This window comes from Manacus vitellinus, unplaced genomic scaffold (genome assembly GCF_001715985.3).
Source record: "Manacus vitellinus isolate BGI_N305 unplaced genomic scaffold, ASM171598v3 scaffold_1_pilon, whole genome shotgun sequence".
NCBI classification, from domain to species: Eukaryota; Metazoa; Chordata; class Aves; order Passeriformes; family Pipridae; genus Manacus; species Manacus vitellinus.
This window is the reverse complement of record NW_021939396.1, coordinates 28729811-28756407: the sequence shown is the minus strand read 5'-3', so window position 1 is coordinate 28756407 and position 26597 is coordinate 28729811. Positions and strand designations below refer to the sequence as shown.

General features: G+C 37.6%; 1 protein-coding gene across 1 annotated transcript in view; it reads left to right on the top strand.

Annotated features, from left to right (window-relative positions):
* The window catches only part of ZC2HC1A (zinc finger C2HC-type containing 1A), a 59924-nt gene extending 51249 nt beyond the window's left edge, over positions 1–8675 (top strand). Inside the window, exon 10 of the mRNA XM_018079160.2 lies at positions 8559–8675. Within this exon, the coding sequence (XP_017934649.1) occupies positions 8559–8649 (91 nt within the window). The 3' untranslated portion in view covers positions 8650–8675. The remainder of the gene's footprint in view (positions 1–8558) is intronic.
* Positions 8676–26597: the final 17922 nt, after the last annotated feature.

The following is a 26597-nucleotide window of genomic DNA, read 5'->3' as shown; positions in this document are numbered from 1 at the left end:
ACACACAACACCACTCCGTGTTGTGGAGTCGCTCTTTTGGAGGAGAGGCTTGGTCTGAGAGGTGCTGCGCTGCCCCGTCGCTCCCTCAGCTGCCCTTGGGTGGGTTGTGGGAGGCGCGACTGCCAAGAGGGCTCCGTGTCAGTTCAAGGGTTACTGCAGGCTTTTGGCACGGGGTCAGAAGCGGAAGGTGGATGTTTTTTTTCGGAGTTCTTCGTGTTATCCCTCCCCCCCCACCCTCCCGGCGGCAGTTTATCGTGAGAAATATGAAAGGATTAAGAAAGGGTGGTGAATGGCTCAGGAAGGTGTTTTTCTTTTCCTGCTCTGCGTGAGCACAGAGAGCTAATTCCATAATCCTGCTCCCTTCTCATTAGAGTGCTTTTCTAAGGGAGGGAGTAGATATTGGAGTGTGAATATCAAGGAGCAAATCTATCAAGGAGCTCAGGATAGTTTCCTCCCATTCTCTCTCATTGAAGTTGTGCCACTTCATTCTTCTGTGAGGAAATACTTAGTCCTCTTTATTGACTCTGAATTATACTCTGCTTTGGATTGGCTATACAGTTCTCATGAGTTTTTCTTTGGCAAAATTAGTGAATCCTTCTTCAGAAGTATTCTGTCAAGATTCAAAAAGGAGATGGTTTTCCCACCCCTTCAGCTTTGAGCTGGTTGACTTTACTAATAATTGCACATCACTACCATAATACTCAGGCAAAGAATAATGATTGATGTCAACACAGCTCCATACAAGGAGCAAGCACATGTCATTGCTTGTTCCCTTAATGAGTGTGAGGTTGGATGTGATGGATTGTTCAGATCTTGAATCTGGAAAGGATTTCGACTCACTAATAGGAAAATGATCTAGTTCTTACTGTGTCTTAAGTTGTCACTTTTTTTTTCATTGATTGTTTTCTTTTTTGTCTTCTGTCAAATATTGTCTGAAAACATCCCTCTGTATATTTGAATTTGCTGCCATGTGCAGGTCAGAAAATGCCACAGGACTCTTGGAGGGGATTTGTACCCAGTGTAATCCAAGCAAATTTATCTGTTTCTAGGGTCCAGCACTTAGAGACTTGCACTTTCAATTTTTCAAATGTTTTGAAAAAGCTGCACTATAAAACTCCAGTCATACAAAACCCCCCAAAATCAGCTTTCCTTCTGGCAAGTAGTTCTTCCAATTTCTTATGACAGTACATGTGTACTCACAAAATGAGGTAGTTTATGCAGATGTTAGTAAATTGTCATGGTGTAAAATATAAAGGAAAACTTCTTTAGCTGCTTTGCTTATGTTACTTTCCTGGCTGAAACATCAGGAAAACTGATATTTACTTCAATTTTTTTTTTAAATAATGTGATTGATGCAAGAAGTCAGTGTAGCAGCTTTACACATTAATGGAAACATGACTCTGAAAGGTGCTGGAGTCTTAGAAGGAATTTTGCTCTCTTCTTCAGTAGTGGCAGAGTCTTTTTTTTTTTTTTTTTTAGGATGAAAAGTCTGTTAAATGTATAGGAAACTTTTTCTTCAGTCAAAGTGACAGATAGTTGGTGTGATCTTTACTTTGCCCATATCGTGTATTTGGATCCCAATCAATCCCTCTTACATGACCTAACCCTGGACTGTGGCATAAACTTGTGATATAGACATTACTTGATATATTTGTATGTAGAGGGTGATAAAATATTCAAGCTTTTTTTCTGACTTTTATGTGCTTTAAAAAATATTTTGAATCACTATATGCACTTTGTTTTCAAAGTGCTTCTTTTAGTGATTTAGCAATGTTTTTTTCCTGAAAAGGTTACCTGCAGAGCAATAAAATTCAAGTGTTTAGGAGAATATGTTACGCAGATGTAATTGCATATTTTTTAAAGGAAAAATAGATGTAATATTAGAAGAATTAATATAAAACCAATTATGTGAATATCATCTTAACAATACGTTTTTATCAAGAAATCGTGAAAGGACTCCTGAAGATATAAAAGTTTATCCCATCTGAGACTCACCTTGTTTAAATGACTGGTATCAATTTGCCCATTTTGGAAAACACAGTTGGTGCTGAACTGTAAATAGAAGCCTCTCCCTCTGGAGTTGAATTAAGCTGTGACTTGACTGTGGCTGGGGATGAAACCTTTGGGGAGAGAATAAAACTGAAATATTTCTGTAGAATTTCTAAAATGTTAGGTCTCCCACTTCTCTATAATACCTTGACAATTTTTGGACCTGACCGTTTTAATAAGAGATATATTGGCTTTACTATGTAAATAGTTTGACTAAGACTCCAAATAAGCGATCTCTGGAAAGAGTGCAGGGCACTGCTGTAAATGTGTGCAATTTTTTCTTTCACACTGTATTCAAAAACAACTTTTTAAACAATAAAAGAAGGTACTGCATAGCTAACACCTGAAAGGCACCAGTAATTTTATCTGTTCATGTGTGAACATATTCCATGATTCTGTTCAGTACACTTCCTGAGGATAGTTTCTTTTTTTTAAAGTTTAAATTCAGATATCCAGTTGTCTGCTGACCTGATCAAATTTATTCTTAGAAAAGCAGGAATTACATATAAACCTCCAATAGAATACTAAAATTGTTGGGTAGCTACATGATTGCAAAGTACATAATTTCTTCTTAAGATTCAGTTCTCTAAAGACTAAATACTTCTGAGAATGTTGCTGTCTTTTCTGTAGCTGTTACTTGTCAGCTTGAAAAGGTCTTTTGATCACGACTTTAGATTTGACTTTAGGCTGCTTGGAAACTTACAGCACCATTGATTATATTAGTGTATAACATTAGTTAAAAAGTTATAAATTTTTTATTTCATTTTGGAATAAAATGTACCTGCTGCAGTTGTCACAAACTAATGGGACTCAAGAAAATGTGGCCACTGTTATTATGTTCTTATTTTTAAGAATAAATGTGTCTGACACTTAAATTATTCTCAATTAACTATGTGGGATGGGGAGAAGAAGAGACGTATTCTCCCCTATTCCTCCTTCTAAATAAATTAACTGTGGTTCGGAGTTACATTTATTGTACACCCAAAACTCTGATTGATACTTGGGTCTGGGAAGTTCTGATCTTCTGTTGTATTTAGGCAAAACCAAGGGATCTAATCTTGTCATTGCACCAGAACACCCATGTTTTTGAATTACTGTTGCTACTTTTTTTTTCAGTGCTCACCTCAATGACAGGACAAATGACTTGTATACAAAAACACATGAACTGACTGATAAACTGATTATAATGCAGAATTATATCTTACATTCACTCAAATATATGTGTGTGTTTTTCTTTGGTGAGAATTAAATAAAAAGAAGAAAACAGTATTTCTGGAAAATTATTTAGATAAGAGTTGTGAAAGTGTGTGAAGCTCACAGGAAATTTTTATTATCAAGCTGTGGAAAAGAAGGGGTCATTACATTCTCTTCCTGTCTTGCTGTACAGGAAGATGCTAATAAAGATTTCATCAAAAGCAATATGCCAAATAAAGGTATTTTGAGAAACCACCACCAGGAAGGGGAAGTTTCCTAAGAGCAGCACTACCAATGTGGAGGACATGGTGTGGTGTGAGGCAGTAGTAGTGGGAATCAGGCTCCTCACACCTGGCTGCCAGGGGCACTACCCATGTTCTCATCCCAGAGCCCGGTGCATGAATCAGGCTTTCCCCTGGCTTCCCTCAGTCACGAGAATTGCTTCTGGTCTTTGTTTGCTGGCGCCTGGGGTGTGCCTGCAACCCAGCTGGTACTGTGCCCCTGGGTCACATCTTCTGCTTGCATCAGCTCCGTGGCAGTGAGAGGCTCCAGTGGGGCGGTCCTCTCCACTGAGTGGAGGCTTTTGAGCTGGTTGTTGTCTGTTTTGGTGTCTCAGAGGAGACTGAATGTGGGAGAAATGAATATTTCAGCCGGGACAAATTATGAAAATCCTGTTCCTTCTTAGTGAGGCACAGAAGAAACAAGGACTTGGGGGTGGGTTTCTGTCAATGCATGTTCTTTTACTTTTCCTACTTTAAAAAATGCTATTTTAGGGAGGAGGGGAGGTTTGGTATTGGACCAGCAGTGGTCCTTGCAGATATAAACCCCTGTTGAAATTATGAAAATTTCATTGCATTTCAGGGCCTTGGAGTTTCCTTTGGTTTTGTTGTTGTACTTTTAAAAGCTTCTTTTCCAAAATTATAATCAATTATATTTTATTACTTGAGTAAACCTATGTGTCTTTGAGTGATCTCTCTTTTTTACAAAATTACGTGTACGGTACAAAAAAGCATTTATGGAACTTTTTAATTTTCCCCTCTCTTCTTCATTGTCCATTATTTGTCTTGAGAAAATGTGTTTAGTGAGTTGATTTCAGACAAACTGTTCCTGAAATATTACTCTATTTTTTCCATTTCTTCAATTTACTTTTCCTTTTTTTTTTTTCTTTTTCCCTTTTGATTGTTTTTTTTAAGAGAACTGGAAGTCTTTCTCCTGGTTTTAAAGGCAGCCAGAGAGTCACCCTGAAAAGTTACAGCAAAGTCATTGGAGCCACTGTGCTGGGGAGTAAAATTAAATTTGCAATTTTTTAGAACCAGTGTCTACCTGAGGAATTAGTTTCAGACATTAAATCTTGGAAATATAGTACAAGGTGCTAAAGGGTTTTTTTTATCTTTGGTTTGGATTAGTGAATGTGTGTGTCCTGTTACAACAATTCCGTTGAAGGTTTAGGTCTGTTACTAAAATAATTGAAAGACATTTTTTCTCCATCTGAAAGAAGTGTTTGGTTTCTTGGTTTGGTTTTTGCTTTTTTAATCCCTTCCCTGAATAAATGCTTATTTTTGGAAAAGATATTCTGTGTCCTTCAAACACAACATAAAGCTGACTAACTTCTCCAAGTGTGAAAACAAACTTAAATGTGATTAATTCTGTGAATTTCAGGTGGTTTTTTTTTATTTTGCTACCCATTTCTTCCCAGCTTTGGTATAGTTTTACTTGATCAACTTTTACTTGATTTGTTTAGTCCAGCAGTATGTTTAAATCCATGCACTTAAAAAACCTTATGAAATGTACCCTTTACCACCAAGAAGCTGCATTTATTGCATGGTAGTAAATTATCTTGAAGAGGAAGTCTTCTTAAAACTGATTTAATAAAAAACAATCAATAAAAAGAAATTACTTGAAGCAGAGAGCTCTTGTTGTGTGGACTTTGTGGGTCCAATCCCACAAGCATGTGTCTCTTTAATCCAATTAAAGCATACCTCACTTACATGTTTATTTTTAAGCAAAATATTAGTTTGCAGATTTGAAGCTTGAATGCAAAAAGAACGTTTTTCCTTTGAAGATTTGAGTTATCTCTGACATTTATTTTGCTGCTGTCTGGAGTCACCCTGAAATAATTCCAAACACATATCTATCTTTGAAGGTTACAAATTACATTGTAATAGTAGTGTAAACCATTACAAATGTGTCTTTCTCCATTGTTTGCAGTGAGTATGAGATCTGTGCTTTGTTATAGTGGGAGGAGATGGTAAGAAAGAAGAAAAATTACAATTAAAATATGATGTGTTAATGCAGTTTGCTCAATAAGCATCACTTGGCAAATCAAAACTGTTGGTGCATGCTGAGACCTGAATTTCTTTTTTTAACAAAGTACACTTATATATTACATGAAGATCAAGCCAAAGCATTTTGTAAGAACAGTGTGCAGGTACTGAATCTTTTATCATATCCCTTTTAAAGGGCTGATTTGGAAACAGTGAATGGATATGTGTGTACTTGTTCTGTGGTGTTTGAGCCTTTTAGTACCTTTGATTTGTGTTTTCTCCTTCAGCAGGGGTAACAACACTGTCTTCAAAAGAGTGATCTGAAATTGTTCTAACCTACAGAAAAAGGATCAAATAACAACTTAAACTTTAAAACTAAAGGGAATAAATGAGTGGTTAATAGTAGCTTTTTTAAAGTTGTTTTAAATTACATTCAGAAATTATTCTCAAAATATTAAACAGTGGCAATTTTAAAAATGATGGAGAAGAACCAAAGCTAAATGTGATTTTCAAGACTCTCTTTACCTCATGTCCACTATTACTACTGTCTAATTAATCAGTCTTTAATAGGCTGTTGTGATTTGGAAACACGTTCTAGAATGTCGCACTTCGCGTTGCAGATTTGAGTCTCTTTCAAGGTATTAAAAAGGCATGTAATTTTGCAACCAACCTTTCTCTGCAGAATTGTTGAAGAAATGTACCATATCTCTCTTATTTCTTATCCATGGCTTATTTGTTGAGACTCTGGGTCATACGGTTTTGGAAAGAAAAATAACTTGCCAGGAAGATTGAGTTGGGGCAGGATAAGTGCAAGAATGTCACATGGATTTGAGACTGGTATTTTCCCCAGGAGAACCCCAAGTATGTGTACACTTAGTACCAGACTTCCGTACCAGAAGTGCCTTAAGGGATCATAAGACAAATGTGAGAACACTGTGGCACAGGGATCCCTTTCTAGGGTGTTTCTCAGAAGCAACTAAAGACAGTGTATATGATGCTGTGATGTCTGCAAGGCTTTTCTTCTGTGGAAGAAGATGTGGCAGTTCTAACACCTTAGAAAGCATTCCTGATTTAGGGGCCCAGGTTGTCAGTAATGGACTAGCACTCCTGAAGAGACCCATATCCCCCTGCTGAAACCCTTATTCACCTCCCTAAATGTCCCAGTCACACAGTCTTACCTAGACACATCTTCAGCTGCCTTGCTCACAGCCTTGCCCTAATCTTAACCATACACAGAAAAAAGGCACTAAATTGTATCATCTGGGGCAGAAAAGATAACAGACAGCACTGGGTGTGACACACACAGAAAATGCCACAGCTTCTCAGTGCCCATATAATATACATCAGACAAAACAGGTGGCAAAATGTAACTCTGTCAGTCCCACAGAGTCAGTAGCTAAACAAAATGGTAAGTCAGGTGAGAGATGTGCCTGAAACAGGTCAGGCTGGAAGGGCTTTAGCAGCATGTCTGGAGGTGTAGTTTGTGCTGCACTGTCCCATGGGCCACACAGCGATTTCTGGAACAAGGCTATAAGCTCAACAGTGTGGAAAAGCTTCAGGTACAATCAGGATTGCAGAATACTTTGACCCCATTTGTAAGTAAAGCAACCTGTAAAGCAAGGCAACATATAAGCTGTGTTGCCTTCCTTAGTAGGGGAGATCTGCCTGCTCCTGCTCCCCACAGTGCTCATGCTTTTTAAAATTAAATTATCCATTGTTTACAAATTGAAAGTGCTCCTGAAAGTGAGGACTGGGATTCACATATGGGTTTTATTTTTTATTATCTCTGTAGTAAGTGCTGAAGTGTTAGGAGATTAAACAAAATTACACAATACAAGTGTGGGAAAAGTGAATAAAGCATGCTTCTCTAAGTAAGATGCCTTTAGCTTCTATTATTATCAGATTAACCCAAAAGTCATCCTTTACTAATAATAACTTCACCAAAAAAAGGTTGAAGGACTTTGTTTCCCTTCCAAGGCTACCTGGAGAGGAGGAGGTGGACCAGAATAGGATTTTTAAGTTAGCAAAAGCCCCTAGGATGACCCCAATGCTTAGCTTTAGTTGCATGTAAAATTGTTTGTCCAATGGCTTTTTGGCTGCTGCTTTATTCTTGTGTTCCTTTAGTTTTAAACCAAATAAAGGTGTGTCTGTTCTCAGCCTGAAAATATTATTGATAGATTATTTTAGGAAAAGTTAAGTAAAAACTGGCTGGTTGACTTCTGAAAGGAGGACAGGCGCTGAAGGAAAATACTTGCTAAGATGTAACTTGTTCACTGTAGCTGCTCACAAGTGAGAGAAAATTGGCATAGCTCACACAAAACATTTTTACTGTTCCAGTTAAAACTTGATATGATCTGTCAGCTGTAGCAAATATTTGTGCTGGTTTTTGCAGGTATCTGCCAGTGTGTGCCTGTGTGTGCAAATGTTAAAGGGTGCCCTTCCCTCGCTGTTTGAGGGTGCTTGCAACATAGTGGGAAAGGAGGATGTCTGTTCTGGAGCAGCAGAGAAATAAGTGGCAAAGGCTCATGGAAAGTGCTTCTTTGCTCCATATTGGTAGGCCCAAAATTAAAAGTGTTGCATCTGATGGAAACATTTTCATGCTGTTGTCCTTTATCAAAAAGCAGTCTGATTTCCGATCCTCCTTTTCAATAACCAATGAAAATTTTGCTTGCTTTCTCCTGTCTGTGCCATCTGCGAGATAATCAATATTTTGCCCTTGTAGAGGTATGAACACAGATTGATTTCAGAGATACATACTTCTGAATAGGTAGTATCAGTAGAAGTGTCAAGGTTGAAAGATAGTTTATTTGATTTGTAGAGTGATAACCAGATAAACTGGTAAGTGTATTGCTAACTGAACCCAGTGGCATGCACCACAATGATTATTATGCAGGTAACTGCTTCATCCAAGTGCCACTGTCACTTAGTGCTGTCATTAACAATTAATGTCATGACTACACACTCAGAACTACCACTGCTAAGTGTCCTCCCAGCCGTTTCTCTGACATAGAAAAAGAAGCACGCAGATATAATTATTTTTTTATCTAATAGGTCATTTGCCACTTACCCTGAAGAAAATGACCTATTAGGTAGAAGTAATGCTCCATGTTTTCACAAAGTAGAAGATAGTTATGGGATATGAAGACCAGTTAGAAACCAGAAGAATTATTTCTGTTATATGTTTATTATCTCTGATGGAGCTTCAAGTCAAACAGGTCAGTAAGCCAAAAAATTTCTGAAATCTGCCCTTGGGTATTGAGTGATAGTGGTGGTCATAAAGTACCTGGTATTTTTTAGTTAAAATGAGTAATTATACATCTCAAGATGCCATGTTATTTCAGATGGTTTTGTAAAATAAATACTGTTTAAGCTTAGAAAAAAAAAGATTTATTGAGCAAAAATACTTTTTGCTTTTGACTGTCTCCCTTCTATGATAGAGATGAATACAGTTTTGATCTTACATTTTGATGAATACAGTTTTTGATCTCTGAAGTCACATTTGAGAATTCTGGGTAGGTCTTTAACAAAAGAAAGTTACCTAAATTTGGCAACTTGCCAAAAAGTGAGAATACATATTCAGTCTCATCTCCAAAGCCACTAATTCCCAAACCATTCTGAGTTCCTGTCTTCTGCCTCCTAATTTAGGTGACCAGAGCACAGCTCAGAGGTTGGGAGAGACGTGTTATGCAATGCTTGTTTAGTGTGACAGATTTTGGCCAACACATAGCAACTGGAACTTAGCAGTGTAGCTAGTCTGCAAGTCAAATTCTGCATAGACATGTTTACCTTTTTGTTAGCTATAAAACATGTTTGGGGGATTACATCAAATACTGTGCTCTGATAACAGGAGCTGTAGTCTCGTCAATTTGGAAACTTAAATGGCTGATGCTTTACACACTGAATTTGTACAGGATAGTGGGTATGAAATTTTCCCTGTAGCTCATTGCTGTTTTAGGCCATGTCCTTAATGGATGCCAGTTTAACAAGGTGTAATGTACTTTATTTGAGATTATAACAATCTGACCTTCTGTTGTATGCAGCTATCTGAAATTGTATGTGCTTCACAAATGGATTAGATGACTTTTTATAGTAGTTTAACTTCTACTAATTCCTTCTAAATGCACTAAAATTTCCTAATGTGCTATAGTTTACAGATGTCTCCTTCTGGATCCATTCTCTGCATTCTTGGGAAGAATGCAATTAGAAAAAATAAACAAAACAACATGTGCATAAGTGGATTACTTTGTGGAATACCTATTGTCTTCCTAGTTAATCCTAAAATTCAGGACTACAAATCTGTTCAGACCTACTCTCACCACTCAGAGAAGTAGTGTCATAATGGTATGTGCATATATGAGGATGTGAAGTGCTGACAGTGAAGGACATTAAATCTTCCTTTATAAACTTCAGTGATTCATATATTAAGTAATCTACTTCCTTGCAGCACTAAGTCACACTATAATACAGGAGTTGTTGGACATAAATCTGTTGAGCTTCTTTCATAGTTAGACCACAACTAATACCTGCTGTCTGAATATTACAAAAGCGTCCCTCACTGTCTCTTAAAAAGCACAGGTTTTACTTTCCTATTTGATAGAATCCTGCTATGGATTTTATACGTGTAATACATTCTTAAGTTATTGTACAGTTGGATTTTAACCAATTACCAGTATGCAAAAAACCCCTGTCATAGCACTAGTAACATTTTGTATGCAGTCACAGACTACAAAACATCTATAATCTTTGTCTTTTTCCCTTAGAGCTTCTTCCTTTTTAGTAGAATGATTATATAGGAATTGGAAAACCATCATATCAACCCTCTTCTCTGACAAAAATAAATGATATTTTAGTTTTTGTATTCATGAAAAAAAATCTTTAAGGCTGAATAGAATAAATAAGATTGTTAAAACCAACACTCCCAGACCGTAGGACTATATTCAACTTAAGTCAATTCTGGAAATGTTTAATTGTTGTCAATATTTTACTGAAGAGAGCTTATTTAAAGCTGGTTAGTACTTGGCTTATATGCAAATATATTGTGTAAAGAGTCCTTCTCTCCATACTACGTTGTCACTGCAGTGTCCTCTCTTGTCAGCCTAATGCTATCTTTTAAGCAGTGCTCTCACTGGATTTGTACCTTCTTATCCTAGAATGCTCTGGTTCCATTGATTGTTATGAACAGCAAGTTGGCTATCATGAAGATACACAGTTCCTCCAAGCTTTGTGAAAATTGGCAGCTGGGTGAAAGAAACTCAATGCCTTGACAGAAGGAGCGGCTGTAATATAAACTTGCGCTTTGTTGTAAATCAGATAATCAACATGAGAGAAGGAATTCTGAAATCTTGCAGTTTGCAGACAACCTGATAGGCAAAGCTAGAGAAAACCAAGCGTGGTTTGGTCCCCATGTTTTGTTGGTTTTTTTCTGTACGTGGTGCTGTACTGCCACTGTGCAGGAGCAGGGCTTAGGAGTATGGCTGAAGTGTCCCAACAGAGCTCTGTACTTCTTCGTGAAAGTTTTTCCTAGTGGAGCAGAACCGGAAATTGCTTGCCCTTTTCTAAGCAGCAAAGGTCAAAAGTGAATGACACTATGGTGTGCTCATAGTGCTGTCCCTAGCTTTGTGTTGCCCTGACAAATTATGATAGATTACATTCATGACCATGTGTGAGTTTGTATGAGAGTGCATGTATGAGTTTTGCAGAGCTTAAAAGAAGTAGAGATGTTGGAATGCTGTTTTCTAGAGACCTTTTGCTGCCTTTGTACTCTGAAAATTATTCTGTGGGTTTGAAAAATGTAGCGAGAAAACATTTTTGCAGACATGGATGCTCTAAATATTTGTTCATTGAAGGGTTTTGAAATTCTTGCTGCCTTAAGACAGCTGGCTGATCATGTTGAGCAGGCACTGCTCCAGACACTGTGTGCTTACAGGATGGTATCTCATGCAGTTCTGCAGAGTAGATGGGGATCTTGTGTGACTGCAAAAGGAAGTAGTGTCTTTTGTATATCTGTTGTGATACAGCCCCATCATAAAAGCACTTGAGAACTTCCATTAAATAAGGGTAATGACCCCTGCAATATAATTACAGTCAGCCAAGTCTACTCTCTCAATTGAAAAAAAAAAAAGCAACTAAACAAATTTGAACAAACTATTAATTTTACATGATTTTATTTGCTGTTTTTCATATGCACCCTACTCTCAGGATTTTTGGGGGGGTCTGTGTGTGTGTGCTTATTAGGTTTCATCTTCTTCAACAGTATGACAGGGAACTGTGGTGATCTAATACATGAGATATATTTTAAATAGATTTTTACCTAGCTTAATTTGTGAGGATTATATTATATGAGCAAAACTCCATGATGCTGGATATTTCCCTTTATTGTCATGATTTTGGTTATAGCCATGTCTGAAAGATATGGACTTTTAAAACAACTTTTCAGGCTTTAAAATTGGTGACAGTATAACCCCAGAGTTTCTGTAGGCTAACCCTTCATTTCTGAACCTGACATTCCAGAAAGAACAAGGAACTGGGAGCAGCAAAATTAGTCTGGGAGACTTTCTCCTGCGAGGACGTCCAACACTGCTGTTACAAGTAGCTAAAAGTAGTGTAATGCTGCTTGAGTTCTGTGTCTTGCACCAGTTTTGCAAAACAGAGTTCCAGGCAGGGAGTTCCAGGCAGGAAATCAAGTTTGTGTTCCATGCTAACCCATGTATTGCCTAGGTGATGGAGACTGTGCTTTTAAGGTCTCAGATGCCATGGAACTGTAAGGGGTATAATCCATGCTGGAGGACAGGATAAATGGTACAACTAAACTCAATGAGCTAAGGAGTTCTGGGGGAAGGAGAAGAGAAATAAGTTTTTCAATAGGAAGACATGAAAGATCTGCAGCTGGTAGGAGTGAGCCAATATAAAAGCAAAACACAAACTAGTGAGTGTGACTCTAAAGAAATGAATAAATGTTGGTTTTTACTGTGCCATCTCTTTCTATGCTTTTCCCATTACAATATGTGTGGACAGTGCATTTTCTTCTGTCCTTTATGACTTTTGCCTTGTGCCTTGGACAGCCTCATTCTGGCTTCATGCTTCAAAAAGACTGTTGGTCCTCCTTCATTTCCTGGTATATACTTTCTTGATTTCAGATTATTGAGGAACCATAACTAATCTCTTTTAAAGTTTCCTCCTTTTTTTTTTTTGATGGTTCAATTTTTTAATTTTTTTTTTTTTGAGGTGTACTTCTTTTCTGCCAGTGAAATACAATCAGTTCCTTGAAACTGGTGTCTTCTGTCTTGGTGTCCACTGCTCTTCTTCCTCTTTTTTTCCCCAGAAATGTTAAAGTAGCACATAATGAGTCTACTACTTGACCTGCCTATGTATGCACAGCTGATTCTCCTAGCAGCACTGCTGACCATTTGAAGTCTTCTCTCACTGCTTTCTTCACATTCTCTGCCAAACTCTTCCCTGCAATCATGAGTAGAATTTGCTTTTCTTCACCAACACCAGGAGACAGACTTTTGGACAACTGTATGGGTAACTCTTCTGACAGGATGCTATGTCTCCTCACCTTCACCAGGTCACTTGCAGCATAAAACGTTCCACTATCCCCCTGTGAATGGTGTGCTCTCCTGGTACAAGGCAACAGCATGTCTCTTGTCCACCAGGCTTACTCTGCCACTCATCCAGCCTGCATGAATTACCCAATCCAATCTCAGCTATGCAAACTGGCCCAGCTAATCACACTTCATATTTAACATGTTTAGAGGTTTCTCTTCAGATTCCTGCATTTGTTTCACTGGTACAGATGTCTGACATGTTCTGTAGAAGAACTGTTTGGTTTAATTTCCTTGCCTTATTTTAAGGAATAATCATGCCAGATCACTTTCTCACTTCTGGGCAGAGAGAATTGGCAGATCATCAGGAAAAACATTTCCTATGAAGAGAGGAAGTATTAGTGGTAAGACACTGTTGAAATACAGATCCAGAAAGAAACAACTGGAGCATATACAAGAAAAATAAAAGTTGACAAGAACAGATGCAGGCACTTGACATTAAGGAGGCATAGATCGTCTGGTGCAAAAGGAAGTTAATTGACTGAATTTTGTCTACCAAAGACAGAGAATGGGATTGTTACTCATAGATAAATCTAGAGACTGAGCACAATGGGAAAGAGCTAGATAAACTAATGGGTGATTGATGCAGGTAATTAGTTTGCAAATAACTCAGGCTAGACTCTGGAAGATGGCTTCTAACCAACAGAAGAAACCACATTTTTGTATTTTAGCCTTTAGCCTATGTTATGGCAGAGATTGAAAAAAAAATGCCGTAGGAACAATATGAAAACACTGTTGCTAGGAGATTGTAAAAGACACAATAAAATGGCCTAATAGTACCTTCCAGTCCTGAACTATAGAAAAGACTTACAATACACTGTAGGCTGTCTCTTATACTCTCTTTTTTTTTTCTGATACAAGCATTTTTATATCCTTACATAATTAAAAGCAAGAACTGATTTAGCAAAGCCACACTAATGTACCTGCTGTGATTCTTTGAAGCTGGGACTTAAAAAGAGTAGTTTTCTGGTGAGAGAAAACAGTGTTTCTTTGATTTTAATGATTATTTAAAGAACTAACTGGTAACTCCTGGTTTTGTTTAGTTTATGCTTTGTCTCCAAGAACTGATTACTCATCTTAAAATCAATGGTTGACTATTGACAAGCAATTAAGATATAATTTGATTACCTACATACAATTAAAATATTGTCTTGGCCTTTAATGATGGTGAGAAACCTAAAATTGTGATTTCATCAGAGTTTTGGAGTTTTTTGCAAGACACATGCATAATTTTTGACATTCCTGTAGGCCTCTCACAAATTTCTTTTTATGCATGGAACAATTTGCATTATGGAATTTGTGTTTATGTTCAAGTGTGAAATAAGGAGGCGCACTTGGGTTTTCATTTTGTTTTGATTTTTTGTTTTATCTTTTCATATCATATTTTAAAAAATATTTTTGCCAGAAAAAATATGATTCTGGACAAGTCACCTTTTCTGAGAACTCTGGCTCCCTAAGAACCACCAACATTAGCAGCATCAGTTCTACCACCTAATTCTTCCAATTAGGAGACTAAATTTCTGGTAGATGTGAATTTACTGATTATGAATTGCTTCAAAATACTGAAAGAAGGCATTGCAAAGACCAGTCACAAGAACAATAATTAAGGTATGTTGTTCTTCTTGACTAATCTTTATTTGTCCTTTCACAGATTCATGTTACTGCAAATTAGATTCTTTGCAAGTGGCATTTGTTTTTCTGGAAATTAAAAATTGAAAATAAAACACATAACAAATGTAAGAGAAAATATATTACCACCATAACACCTTAAATTTATGAAGGGCATGAATTTTCAGAAGATGTTTGGGTTTTCTGTCAGATTTCACTAGTACAGAAGTTTCAAATGAAAATTATTGCTTTCTCTGAAGGGCCCCTGTACTCAGTGTTACTATTATTTACGTTATTGCTGGCATGAGTGTTCACACAGTATGAAGGATTAGGGTAACCGAACAGTTGAACTGGGGATAATTAAGTAGCCTGCTGTGGATTGGATTTGGATTATACAGATGTATTCAAGCCTAGAGTACATGTGGGAGGGGTAGGAAGTGTCCACTCTTTCTCCAGGAGCACCCATATTCCTTGTTTTGGCTGCACTTTCCTAGGAAGCAGTTGTTGTATTTATTTGTTCTCTATGCAGACATGGAGGGAATTTCAACATTTCACTGTGCTGGAACACACAGAGGCCTGTGTGGAGGCTGGGAAAAATGCAAGTAACCCTCCTCTAAGGGATGCTTCTGTGTAAAATCATACACCTCTCTTATTGACAGTCTTGTGGATTGGTTTTTTTACTTATCAGTTGCAATATCTATTACCACTATATAGACAAAAATAGAACACATCATATAAAAATTACTTGTTTTAGTTTATTAATGAACATTAAGACTAGTAAGTGGCATTTTAAGTGCTACAGAACACTCCTGTTATGTCAGTAATGCCATAACTATCCTTTTTGTATTTATAAAGATGTACAGCTTTCTTTTTTAAAAATAGCTTTTGTAAAAAAAATTGAGTTTTCCATGTGGTTTTTCCTTTAAGCGCAGTGATGAATATGGCACGTGGTGGAATTCTGACCTGTTGCTTATTTTGATATGCCATATCAATTAATACCTCATATAAACATCACATAGAAAACTTAATGTGAAAGTGAAATATCAAGGTATTCTCTCACCAATCAAGCTCAATGTGGGAGCCAGTGGTAACGATTTAAGTCTGGATGATGCCTTTTTTTTCCCACTGGTTCTTGTTTCACTTTGCATTTTCTTCTGCTTAATGAAGGAAATAAAGGACTTCAGATCATGAAGGACCATCAAATAAACATGAGCATTTAGTAAGATGATGTCATATTTTATGGATCCATGGAGACTTGAATTGAAATATGAAGGAAGGAAAAGAAAATCTATATTACTTCTGTATATGACATTAGCTATTCCCTTACCAGGTTGCAGTGTCACTTTTTTATTTCACTCCTGTGAAAGAGGCACAGCAAAAAGAAATGAAACATCTCAGAAAACAACCACAAGAATGAAATATAAATATTGCCTTCAATATTGGTTCTGTTTATTTTAGAGGTAGTCATGATTTTTGTGATGCTGAGTGCTGAGGGAGAGCTCTGGCAAGAAGAGTGTCTTCCGTCTTCAGGTCTGGTGCATGGAGGAGCTAGAGATTGGTGGCAAGGTGGATATCAGATAGGGAGAGTCATGGAAGTACTGAGGAGGGAAAGGAACCTTGTGAAGCTTTGCTGAAGTTTAATGAAGAAATGCAGTATTGTGCTGTTGAGTGGGGTGGTTTAGTGTAGGAAGATAGTGCAGATGAAGGAACTACTTTTTTAGAAATCAGAGCGTGAGGTCCTTTTGATCGCTTTAGTGAAATAGTTTGTCTTATTAGTATGCAGACTTTAGGGCCAGGAATATATAAACGTGTCACCGGTATGTCCTGTGCATAGCGAAAACGTTGCCTGTGGTTCATCCTCCACGAGAGGGAGCCAGAACTGTCTTTAAAATGTCGGCAATAAGCCCTGTCAAACAATACAGCCTAAACTCGACCTGAGGCTCTGACATTGTCTTCTGGCAAAGCCAGTGTTTTGCTCAAACGCCGGTATACATCGAGGTGCTTCTGCACGGGCTGTGCCCACCCTCGCGTCAGGGCAGCCGAGGCTCCCGGTGCCGCACGGCAGCGAGAGAGATGTTCTGACCCACCCTGACTCCCGCCACCTCCTCCTCTTTCTTCCTGTATACTCGATCCATACTGTGCCGAGAAATTATTAGCAGTGCAAAGAAATTCTGCTGTGGCTGTGCAAAGATGCAAGTGTCTCATTGTTATTAGCCCTGTTGGGATAATCAGCAAAGAATGCAGTCCCTTATCTGCAAATGTAGTTTATTGTTCTGCATAGATAGCTGAGGCAATAAATGCAGGAGGCAAACTGGGGGGTGAAAATGGAATTAAAATATGCAACATCTGGCTGTGCAATAGAAAGTAAGAACGGGGTTTGGATCATTGAGCTGGATGCATGAAGCTGTACTTCCTACTGACTCAAACTACCAAAGCCTCTAATTGCATTCCTTCTTCTAGGAATACATGTGCTACACAGACAGAAAACAGAAAATCAGCTAGCGGATGGTAATGGATTTCAGAACAACCTGGAGTTTTGAAATTGACTGCAATAAAAATTAACCGATCTGAAATAAGAGTCAGGGATACTAGAAAATGCCACCGCTAAAAAAAGATTCTTTGGCAAGTAAGTGCCCCTTAAGGAGGTCAGCTGGAACTGCTGGTTGAACACAGGAAGTGTAAACCAAATCCCATGCTGGAAATGTGGAGCTAACTGAGCAAGGGTGTACACTGAGAAACCTGTCAAGACACTTTTTTCCAGGGAGGTTTCTGGGTCAACAAGTGTCCAAAATCTAAGGCAGAGTTCTGCAAGCAGGAAAACCTGTAGGTACATTAAAAAAATGAGAAGTTATGGAAAACTTCTAAATGAACAAAATAAATATGTAAGGTTGGAAGGGACCACGGTGGGTCATCTAGTCCAACTTCCCTGCTTAAGCAGGCTCATCTTAGAGCACGTGGCACTGTCTGTATGTAATCCAAACAGTTCCTGAATATCTCCAGTAAGGGAGACTCCACAACCTCTCTGAGCAGCCTTTCCAGTGCTCAGTCACCTGCACAGTAAAGAAGTTCTGCCTCATAATCTAGTGGAACTTCTTGTGCATCAGTTTCTGCCCACTGCCTCTTGTCCTATTGCTTGGCACCACTGAGAAGAGACTGGCTCCATCTTCTTGACACCCTCCCTTCAGATAATTCTAGACACTGATGAGGTCCCTCTAAGTCAGCCTTGTGTCTGATGGACCCAGTTGCCAGCGCTGAGGGGCATTAAGGGCTGCTTAAAAGAATGAATGAAAAATTTTGACTTAAGGCAGGGGATATGTTCTGGATTGTAAAATATTGTTGTTATTTGTGGGGCGGTGTGTGGATGTACAAATATTTGCTGCATCACACTCCAGGGTGGAATTGGTAACGTGCCTTCCTCTTACTTGTGTTGTAATGGGGGCTGTGGGAGTAGGGTGAAGCACTAGGCAGTATCTTGTTTGACTCCTGAAAACTTCGCTTGACATATGTAAAACCAACCTTATTGTAACCAGAGACTAAATTTGGTGACTTTGGTTTTGCCAAGGCCAAAAACCTTTTTCATTCAAAGTCTTCTCGTACTATACATTGCTGCTGGTCTCTCCACCATCTTGCCCTTTGGTCTGCTAGAAGACCAAATTTTGGCGATTATCATTATCCTCATGATACTCTTGAGGATAATGCAAACAAAGGGAATATTATACATAAATAATAATATTGACATTTGCATGTGGCTCACAGTGTCCTTCAAATTACACTGAGCAAGGCTGTAATTCTGGCTTCTTTGTTGCATTTGCATGCTGTATGAATCATGACTGATTCTGAAAAATATAAAGTGCATTACTAGTAAGCTCAGACACAAAGTAATGTGTGGCTAAAACTTATAATCAGCTTACAATTAACACTTAATGCAAACAACTGGAAGATTGTATACCACCAAAATGCATTTAAAACCCCAGAAATTTAATCTGTGCTCAGATTTTTATTCAGCCAGCTTGTTTTATTGAAAACATCCCTGAAGATTCAGTGCAGTACATTTTATCCTCTTTTTTATGATAGCAGTCAGATGACAAAATAGTTGTGTGGGAAGAAATATTGTTGAGGAAGCATCTTAGCAAGCATCTTAATTGTTAGGTAAAAAAACTTTCTGTTTGACAATGGAAGAAATACTTGCCAAATTCCAATATGAGGGTTTTTGAAGATTGGTGTTATATAAACATTATGAAATCATAAAGCAAACATTTTCAATGAGAAATATATTTCTCTCATTTGTTCTTTCTTTTTTTAATTCTTTAAGAAAGAAGGGCAAAAAATGCCCTAGGAACTCAGGGGTTAGCAAATATGCTGGTATACTTACTGAATTCAGTTTTTTTAAAGTAACAAAGATGAAGCAGAGGCTGTGCTGACCTTTATGAAAGAACAGATCCATGGGAAAAGAAGTTTTCTTTTCTACCAGGCAGGAAGCTATCCTACTCAACAGTTAAAGGTAGTGAAGGAGGATGTTTAAGTCATCTGTTATCCCAGTGAGTGAAATGCAACTGCAGGGTTGCTGGTTCCCTAAGGCTAAGAATGTACTGACACAGAACATCTCATTTACAGAAACTATAAAATACTCTCCTGCACTTAGTTTAATCAAATAATCTGGCTATCCATTAGTGTTTCAAAGTAATCTTTCAGTTTAAAATATTTATTGTTTTTCTTTCAATATTTATTTTTCTCACTGTGCACATAAACCCAAATTTCATATTCTCATTATTATACTACATAAATCCTTATGTCTGCTCTATATTGCAAGGCTCCCTGTTAATCATTTGCTTATGCAAAAAGGTTTTCTGATTCCCAGTGCTTGTCTGGATATCAAAAATAGTTATTGATAATCAATATTTAATAAACCAAAGAGTGTCAATTAGAAATCTCTGGTGGGTATAGGTGTAATCAGAGCACAGACAATAGTGCTATAGCAACTCCATGTAAACACAAATGATTTTACTGTATGATAGGTGATTAACCTATGAAATTAAGAACCCCAAACCCAGCATGGTACATATTCATTTAGAGAAAAAGAAAATACATTTCATATAAAAAAGACATCCTGATTTTATGTGATGAGAGAAAACTTCCAGAGTAGTAGGTACCTGTTAGCACCTTGTCTCTCTTTGTCATTTTTTCTTGCAATAGGTTGCGTTGCTACAAATTTTCTCTTTTGTTTATTAAAACTTACTTTATAAAACTAGTCAAAACCCCATGGTTGCAAAAAGTAATTATTACAAGAAGTACTAATGAGACCGTGGCTTCATTTGTGCTATACAGTGCTCTCATTCAATGGAATTTGAATTAAACTCATGTGAAACTGAACAGAAAAGAAGAACATTGCTACATAAGAAGTTGCAAGTTCCCAATAAAAGAGCTGAATCATTACAAAAATGAAATTGCAATGCCTACATACCCAGCACAGTGGATAATGAATAGAACACAGCTTTCCCACGCTGACTCTGAAATCTAACTAAACAGAGCATTCTATTGTGGAACTAAAGTGTAGAGTTAAAAATAAGTCCAGCTAAGCAATTTAGATGTTTTGGTGTAGATCATTCTGATGTGTATAGAACATCTCATATGTCACACACTTTGGGGTAGGGTAGAACTTGTTTTCATGCTTCACCAGATTTTTGCACAATTGAACATTCCATCACCTTTGCTTTTTGTGATTTCTTTTTCCTTTTTCTTCTAAGCTAGAGAAAACCAGCTTTTGTTTTTACTTCTTTTCAAGGGTGGTGGAAGTCAATCACATCGTCCAAAATTGCAGGTGGCAGAAGATGATAGTTGGCCATGGAGTACTCATGTAAAAGCCATGTCCTAAAATCCTTCAGCCCTCAGGAAAATTCATGTGTCATATTAAGAACTTTTCAAATTTTAGGTGTTGTTCTCAAGTATTTGACATAGATGACCAGAATGACACATAGTTTTTTTAACAGTGTCACAAAATGTAAACATGATTGTTTAAAAGTGGCCTGTCTGCACTTCAAAGGACTGGAAGGCGAAAAATTAAGGCCTTTTACTGTGATTATGGGAGATGCTTCTAGATCCTGAATGGGAGAGAAAGCATGTGTCCCTTCTGAACCTTTGAAACCATATTAAAATTCATATCTTTGTCTGGGCTTTTGCTCTGTACGCCCCAAGATTTGTACATTTTCAGGTGGGTTTGCTTGCCAGGAGCAAGCTTCATTTAGGATGCTGTGCTTTCCCTAGTTATTAAAAATGGGTCCCTGGTCAGAAGAGTGTTGGCACCAGAGTTCAGTTGCACAAAACCCACAGGGTCTTGTCCACAGGTTACTCTCACCCTTTTGCTTTGATTCTATAAAAGAGGATCCCACCAGCAGCACTATTTAACTATACAGCTACACTCAAAAGCAGCACAAGATACTGTCCCATGCTCTACAACAATTGTTTTACTCAGTTGAGCTTCCAGCATATTTTCAAATTCACAGGGTTTGAGAGGAATACTTATCAGGTGCACACTGCAGAAGAAGACAAGAACATGAATTTTTGCATATTTATTTCTACAGTGTTGTTTGCATATGACTTTAATTCAGACCAGACAGTCTTTGCCTTAATATTCTCACCCTAATTCTAACTCTCAGGAAAGAAACAGCAGCTTCAGCACTGAATATACAGGGGTTATAGACCATGGCTGGCAGTGCAGCCATTTCAGGAGTGGTAAACATAACTGGGAATATCTTACCTTTTATACTCTTCAGCAGCAAATGCACTAATTATTCCCAGAGCCCTCCTCAGAAACAAGCTTGTTTTCTTTTGTGCCACAGAAGTAAGCTTTGACTGGAGGTATTTCGGAAGTGTTGTCCCATCTGTCAGTCCCGTGGCCTTGCCACAGGTGCTGTTCTTCCTTGAGTGCCTGCTGGAAACAAGGAGCTGTGGCTTCTAGCACATGCCCTACTAAAACCTGTAGCTCTCTAAGGAGGGGGTAACTTCACTGATGTACTTGACCATGTAATTGTGCCTCTGATCAGCTCAGCTCCTCCCATGTTAGCAGGCTGCTAGTGCCCTGGATGGGCAAGGAGGGTTTTTTTCCCCCCAGATCTACCTCCTGGTGGGGTTGCTGCCCCTGGGGTCTGACTGGACCCTGGGGTCAGGTCAGATAGCCTTATGCTTCTGAAACCAGAGTCATAACTGTTTCAGACTGCAGGGGTTTGCTGCAGGAACAGGGCTGGCAAACTGTAATTTCATAGAATCGTGTAGTGGTTTGGGTTGGAAGGACCTTAAAGATCCATCTAGTTTCAACATCCCTGTTGTTCCCATGATAAATCTTTTTCTAGTATCTACTGCCAAAGAGTTGGTGATTTAGAGAATGTGCTTATTTCTATCAATGCCTTAAAGCCTACTGAAAAAAAAACAGACAAAATGGGAAATATATACTGGCAACGTTTCTGGCTTATCTGGTTCCATGATTCAGCATTTCATAGATGAATAATTATTGTCTGTTTTTTCTTTTGTGAGCAATACTGGTGGTTTACCAGCAAATTGTTAACTTGTCTTTTTTTCTGTTGACTTTCAGTTAGGGCCAAGGAATTTGCATAAGTATTGCTATTATTGGCACCCCTATAGACTTTTCTGATACTGTCAAGAACAAAGTGCTTTAAAGAAAGATTGATCAAAGGTGATTGAAGATCTGTGCACATAATGTGTGATAAATTTGTCGGCACTTAATTTATTAATAAAAGTCAAAATAAATAGAGTAATCTCCTTAAGATATGCTATTGGAAATTGCATAAGTATTTAAATTTCTTGAACACTCTGTTCTGTTAACAGAAGTTTCATTAAAATGCATGTATTTTTGTGCCAGTAATTCAGTCTGAAAAGCAACCTGTTGGTATTTTTTCCTCCATTCATACATGCCCTTGAAGTATTTTTGGCAGCAATACCAGGAAGACAGTCACTCCACCAGTATCTGACTCTGTACTGCATGGGAGAAAATAGGAGGTGTTTATGGTGGCTTAATGGTAGCCTTGGAGCCAGATGCTTTAGCATCACCCAGCTAAGGGAGCAAGTAACTCCTGCCACTCACATGAGCCCTCTGAATAAGTGCCTCTTGCTGCTTTCAGTAAACCATTTGCTGCCCTGCAGTGTTCTCTGATTCACATACACTTATGTGCATCTCCATTTAGTTTGTCACTCCACCATTCAGCCTTCTGTGTACCATAATATGGAAGAGCAGACTTAACCTCACAGTGATCTATTATGACCCTGTATTTTATGGACAGAGGCCAAGACTACTGCTGACTCTGATAACTTTAGTAGCAAAATACTAAGGAAACATTACATAAATTTTTAGCTCTAGATTGATCTCAATTAGAAAAAGATAGTATGCTGTGATTAGAGTAGTTTTCAACCTTTTTTAGCACAGACAGGGTTAAATATTGAAGCGAAGGGACATACTTTTAATTTTCTATCATGGAAGTACCACTGGTAATTGTGATGACTGTGTATCTCAGGAGGTGAAAAATGACCAACCAATGATGAGCAAACACTGGCAGAAAGCATAAAAGCAGACACATAATTCACAGGCCAGACAGCAAGAGATAAGACGCTGCATACGAATAAGAGCATGTGGGTGTGAGAGCAAGCAAGTGCTGAAGGAGAGAATTTAACTGCTTCACTGAAAGTGCAATTACACAAACAGCTCTTCTGACTGCATTTCATCAGTAGATACTACCCAGTGGCATAAAACTGCTAAAAAAACCCCAACAAGCCGTATGAAAATGGCAGGCTTGCTTCTAGGCAAAATAAATAACGATCAGTTAAAAATACTGATATATAACATCTGCCTTAAAGAGAACCAGCTTGGTCCCTGTTTCTTCCCCAAAATGTGGGTTTTTTTGGCCCAGATTAGCTCAGTTGGTTAGACCATGGTGCTAATAACAACAAGGTTGTGGGCTTGATCCCCATATGGACCATTCACTTAAAGAGCTGGACTTGATGATTCTTGTTGGTTCCTTCCAACTCAGAATATTCTGTAATTCTATGATTCTGTGATTTTGTTCTGTTTTTAGCAGACCATTTGAACAAGACTGTGCATTCTGGGTAACAATCATCTAGATATGTTATCTGACTGAATATACCGTAAATTAGGTAAAAATAGTGCTTCTTCCATTAATTATTATTTTTCTTCCATTAATATCCTTTATAAAAATTACTAAAAAAATGGAATACTGATATTTCTTGATTTCAATGAATATCCTATGCTGTAATAAAAAATTAGACTCTGCTTAGGCATTTGGTAAAAGATATTTTTGGGCTATCACTGCAGATATGACCAAAAATAAGAACAGTATTTCAGGTTCTGAGGACTTTTTTGGTGGTTGCAGAGAAGAAAATCAGGACATTCCTTCCAAAGCTGATTGGGCCCAAAATGAACCTGTGGTGTGTTTGTTCCACCAAGAAGGAGCTTCAAAATTTTAAGTTGATGCAAACATTTTTTTTCAGCAAATTTTCATATTTTCATCAAGCTCTTAACTTCAGCTCTGTGGTTCTGTAGCTTAGGATCAGCCTATTAAGGCTGTTGTGTACCTCAGCTCTCCTAAGAAACCTTTTCATGTAGGATCAACATTTAAGCCTAAAAGAGCTCCTGATGGACTGAAGACCTGGACACGGGGAGGACCTCCTTCCTCTACTGTTGAATTCTGGCTGTTCCCAGCTGTGTCAGATTCAAGTTGCAGACCACTCTTGTAGAGCAGACATGACTGGATTTTCAGAAGTGTCAAGCTCAGGTTGTACTCGATCCTCTTAGAAGAGGATTATAATCCAGACTAGGAAGAGTTCAGTTTTTACCTCACTCAACCTGTACTTCTACCACTGGTTTTTGTATTGCATGTCCATACTGCCCTATTTGTTTCAGCGATGGCTGCTATTTCCTTGTTAATGTATTAAGTTTTTTAAAGAACAGACTTTAAAACATATATTTGTTATGAGAATACTTGCTCTCCCAAAGTCACAAATCTACAAGCAAAATATACCATGTCCCAAGCATTCAGTGAAGGACAATTTATGAGTAAAATGCATAAACATTTTTCATTGTTCAGATTGCTGAGCTCTGGGCCACTTTACTAAGTTTGTGGAAGTAACTGATTGCACTGTTGATTTGTAAAGCCAGACTGGATTTCCTGCTTATCTGTTTATTTTAACTGCCTTTAATGATCCAGCACATATGGCCTGATGCAGTTATACTGAGTTACAAGCCATCTAGTTTTTATGCTGGAGAAAGATACAATTACTGGGACTGTTTCACTCAGCCATTATAAAACTTGGCTGGAGTTTTCTACTGTCTTTCAAAAGAAGTTGAACTCCTTCAGTGAAGGCTTCTCCATGCTCTTGAAAGTTTCAGGATGACCCTATAAGGATATTTAGTTCCACAGGTTTTATTTGAGTATTTAAGTATCAATACAGACCAGTGCATACTCAAATGTATTTCTCTGAAGGTTTTTTAAATTTATTTTTATTATAATAATACTTCCCAGCTGGTGATACTTACATTGTCTGGGTCTGATTTAGCCAAATGACAAACAAACACATTCTTCAGTGACAAGCTCTCCATTCAGTAGTCTTATACCTCAGTTTCCAAAATCATGTGTCTGAACCATTCAATTTTTAGTAGTATGACTAACATTAGATTTTAAAAATTATTTGTAAAATAGACAAAAGTGGCTGAAAAATATAATTATAGTTTAGAAACATAGGAGTCTCCACCAGGACCTGCTATTCTAGTAAACAATAATAATCAAGTTCCTATCCTAATTTATTCTGCTCCAGTGGATTAATTTTAATATTGCATACCCTGAAATATTTGTCAAATTTTCACATAATTTTTGTAGTCTGTCCAATTTCACTCATGTTTTGAGGATGGGGTTTCATTAAATATCCTTAATATTTTGCTTTTGCGTGATATTTGTATGAAAAATATATCATCTATTAAAGTGACAGAGTTGTACTTCATACTGAACTGGAAAACAGTGTGAGAATATAGATGGGAAGTGCATATCATGTGTCGAAACTACTGGGGTAAGGAACATTTATGACTTCATTTTCCTATGCTTGCATAGGCAACATGAGAAGATAAGTAATCTTCTAAGTAGATTTATGGCCATGTGATTAGGTGTTAGTAATTGCAGATATATTTAGAAAGGGTACTTGTGTGTGGAACTGGTTATACAGTTAAATTTCTCTTTCTGCATATGGAATATCCAAGCTGTATGTGACCAGGCATGTTTTGCATCTGTAGAGGACTATTTGGAAATTCAGATCAGAATAAGTAACTGAAGTCCATATTGACACCAAAATATTTAGTGATACTATATTCTCTGTCCTCTTTTTCTTCCAGAACACTTGGTTCAATCCACCACAAATAAACACTTTCTTGGAAAGGACTCTCAGCATTGTAATCATAACTCTATCATGAAATGATAGTCCTCAGATTAGAAAACCGAAACATTCTTTAAAATTAAAAGGAAACTTGATATGATGGCATAAAAAAAACCTGTTAAACTAGTTGCAAACTGGAATATATTTTTGACAGTACGAAAATTATAAGTGAAATACAATTAATGATTGGAATAGTAACAATCCGATTTTCCTCACTATGCCAAGTTTAATTTCCTATCTTGTAAATAACAGAAAAACCTCTTAAACAAGCCAACTGCTAGATTTATGTGATTAATCAGCTTTTATAAATATGCTGGTACTGGGTGACCAATTTTAAACAATGAACAGAGAAAATGTTGAGAATCGGAAATGAAAAGGCTCCATCTCATTCAGTACGACTGAAGAGTGATTATTTTTTTTCCCCGGATAGGGT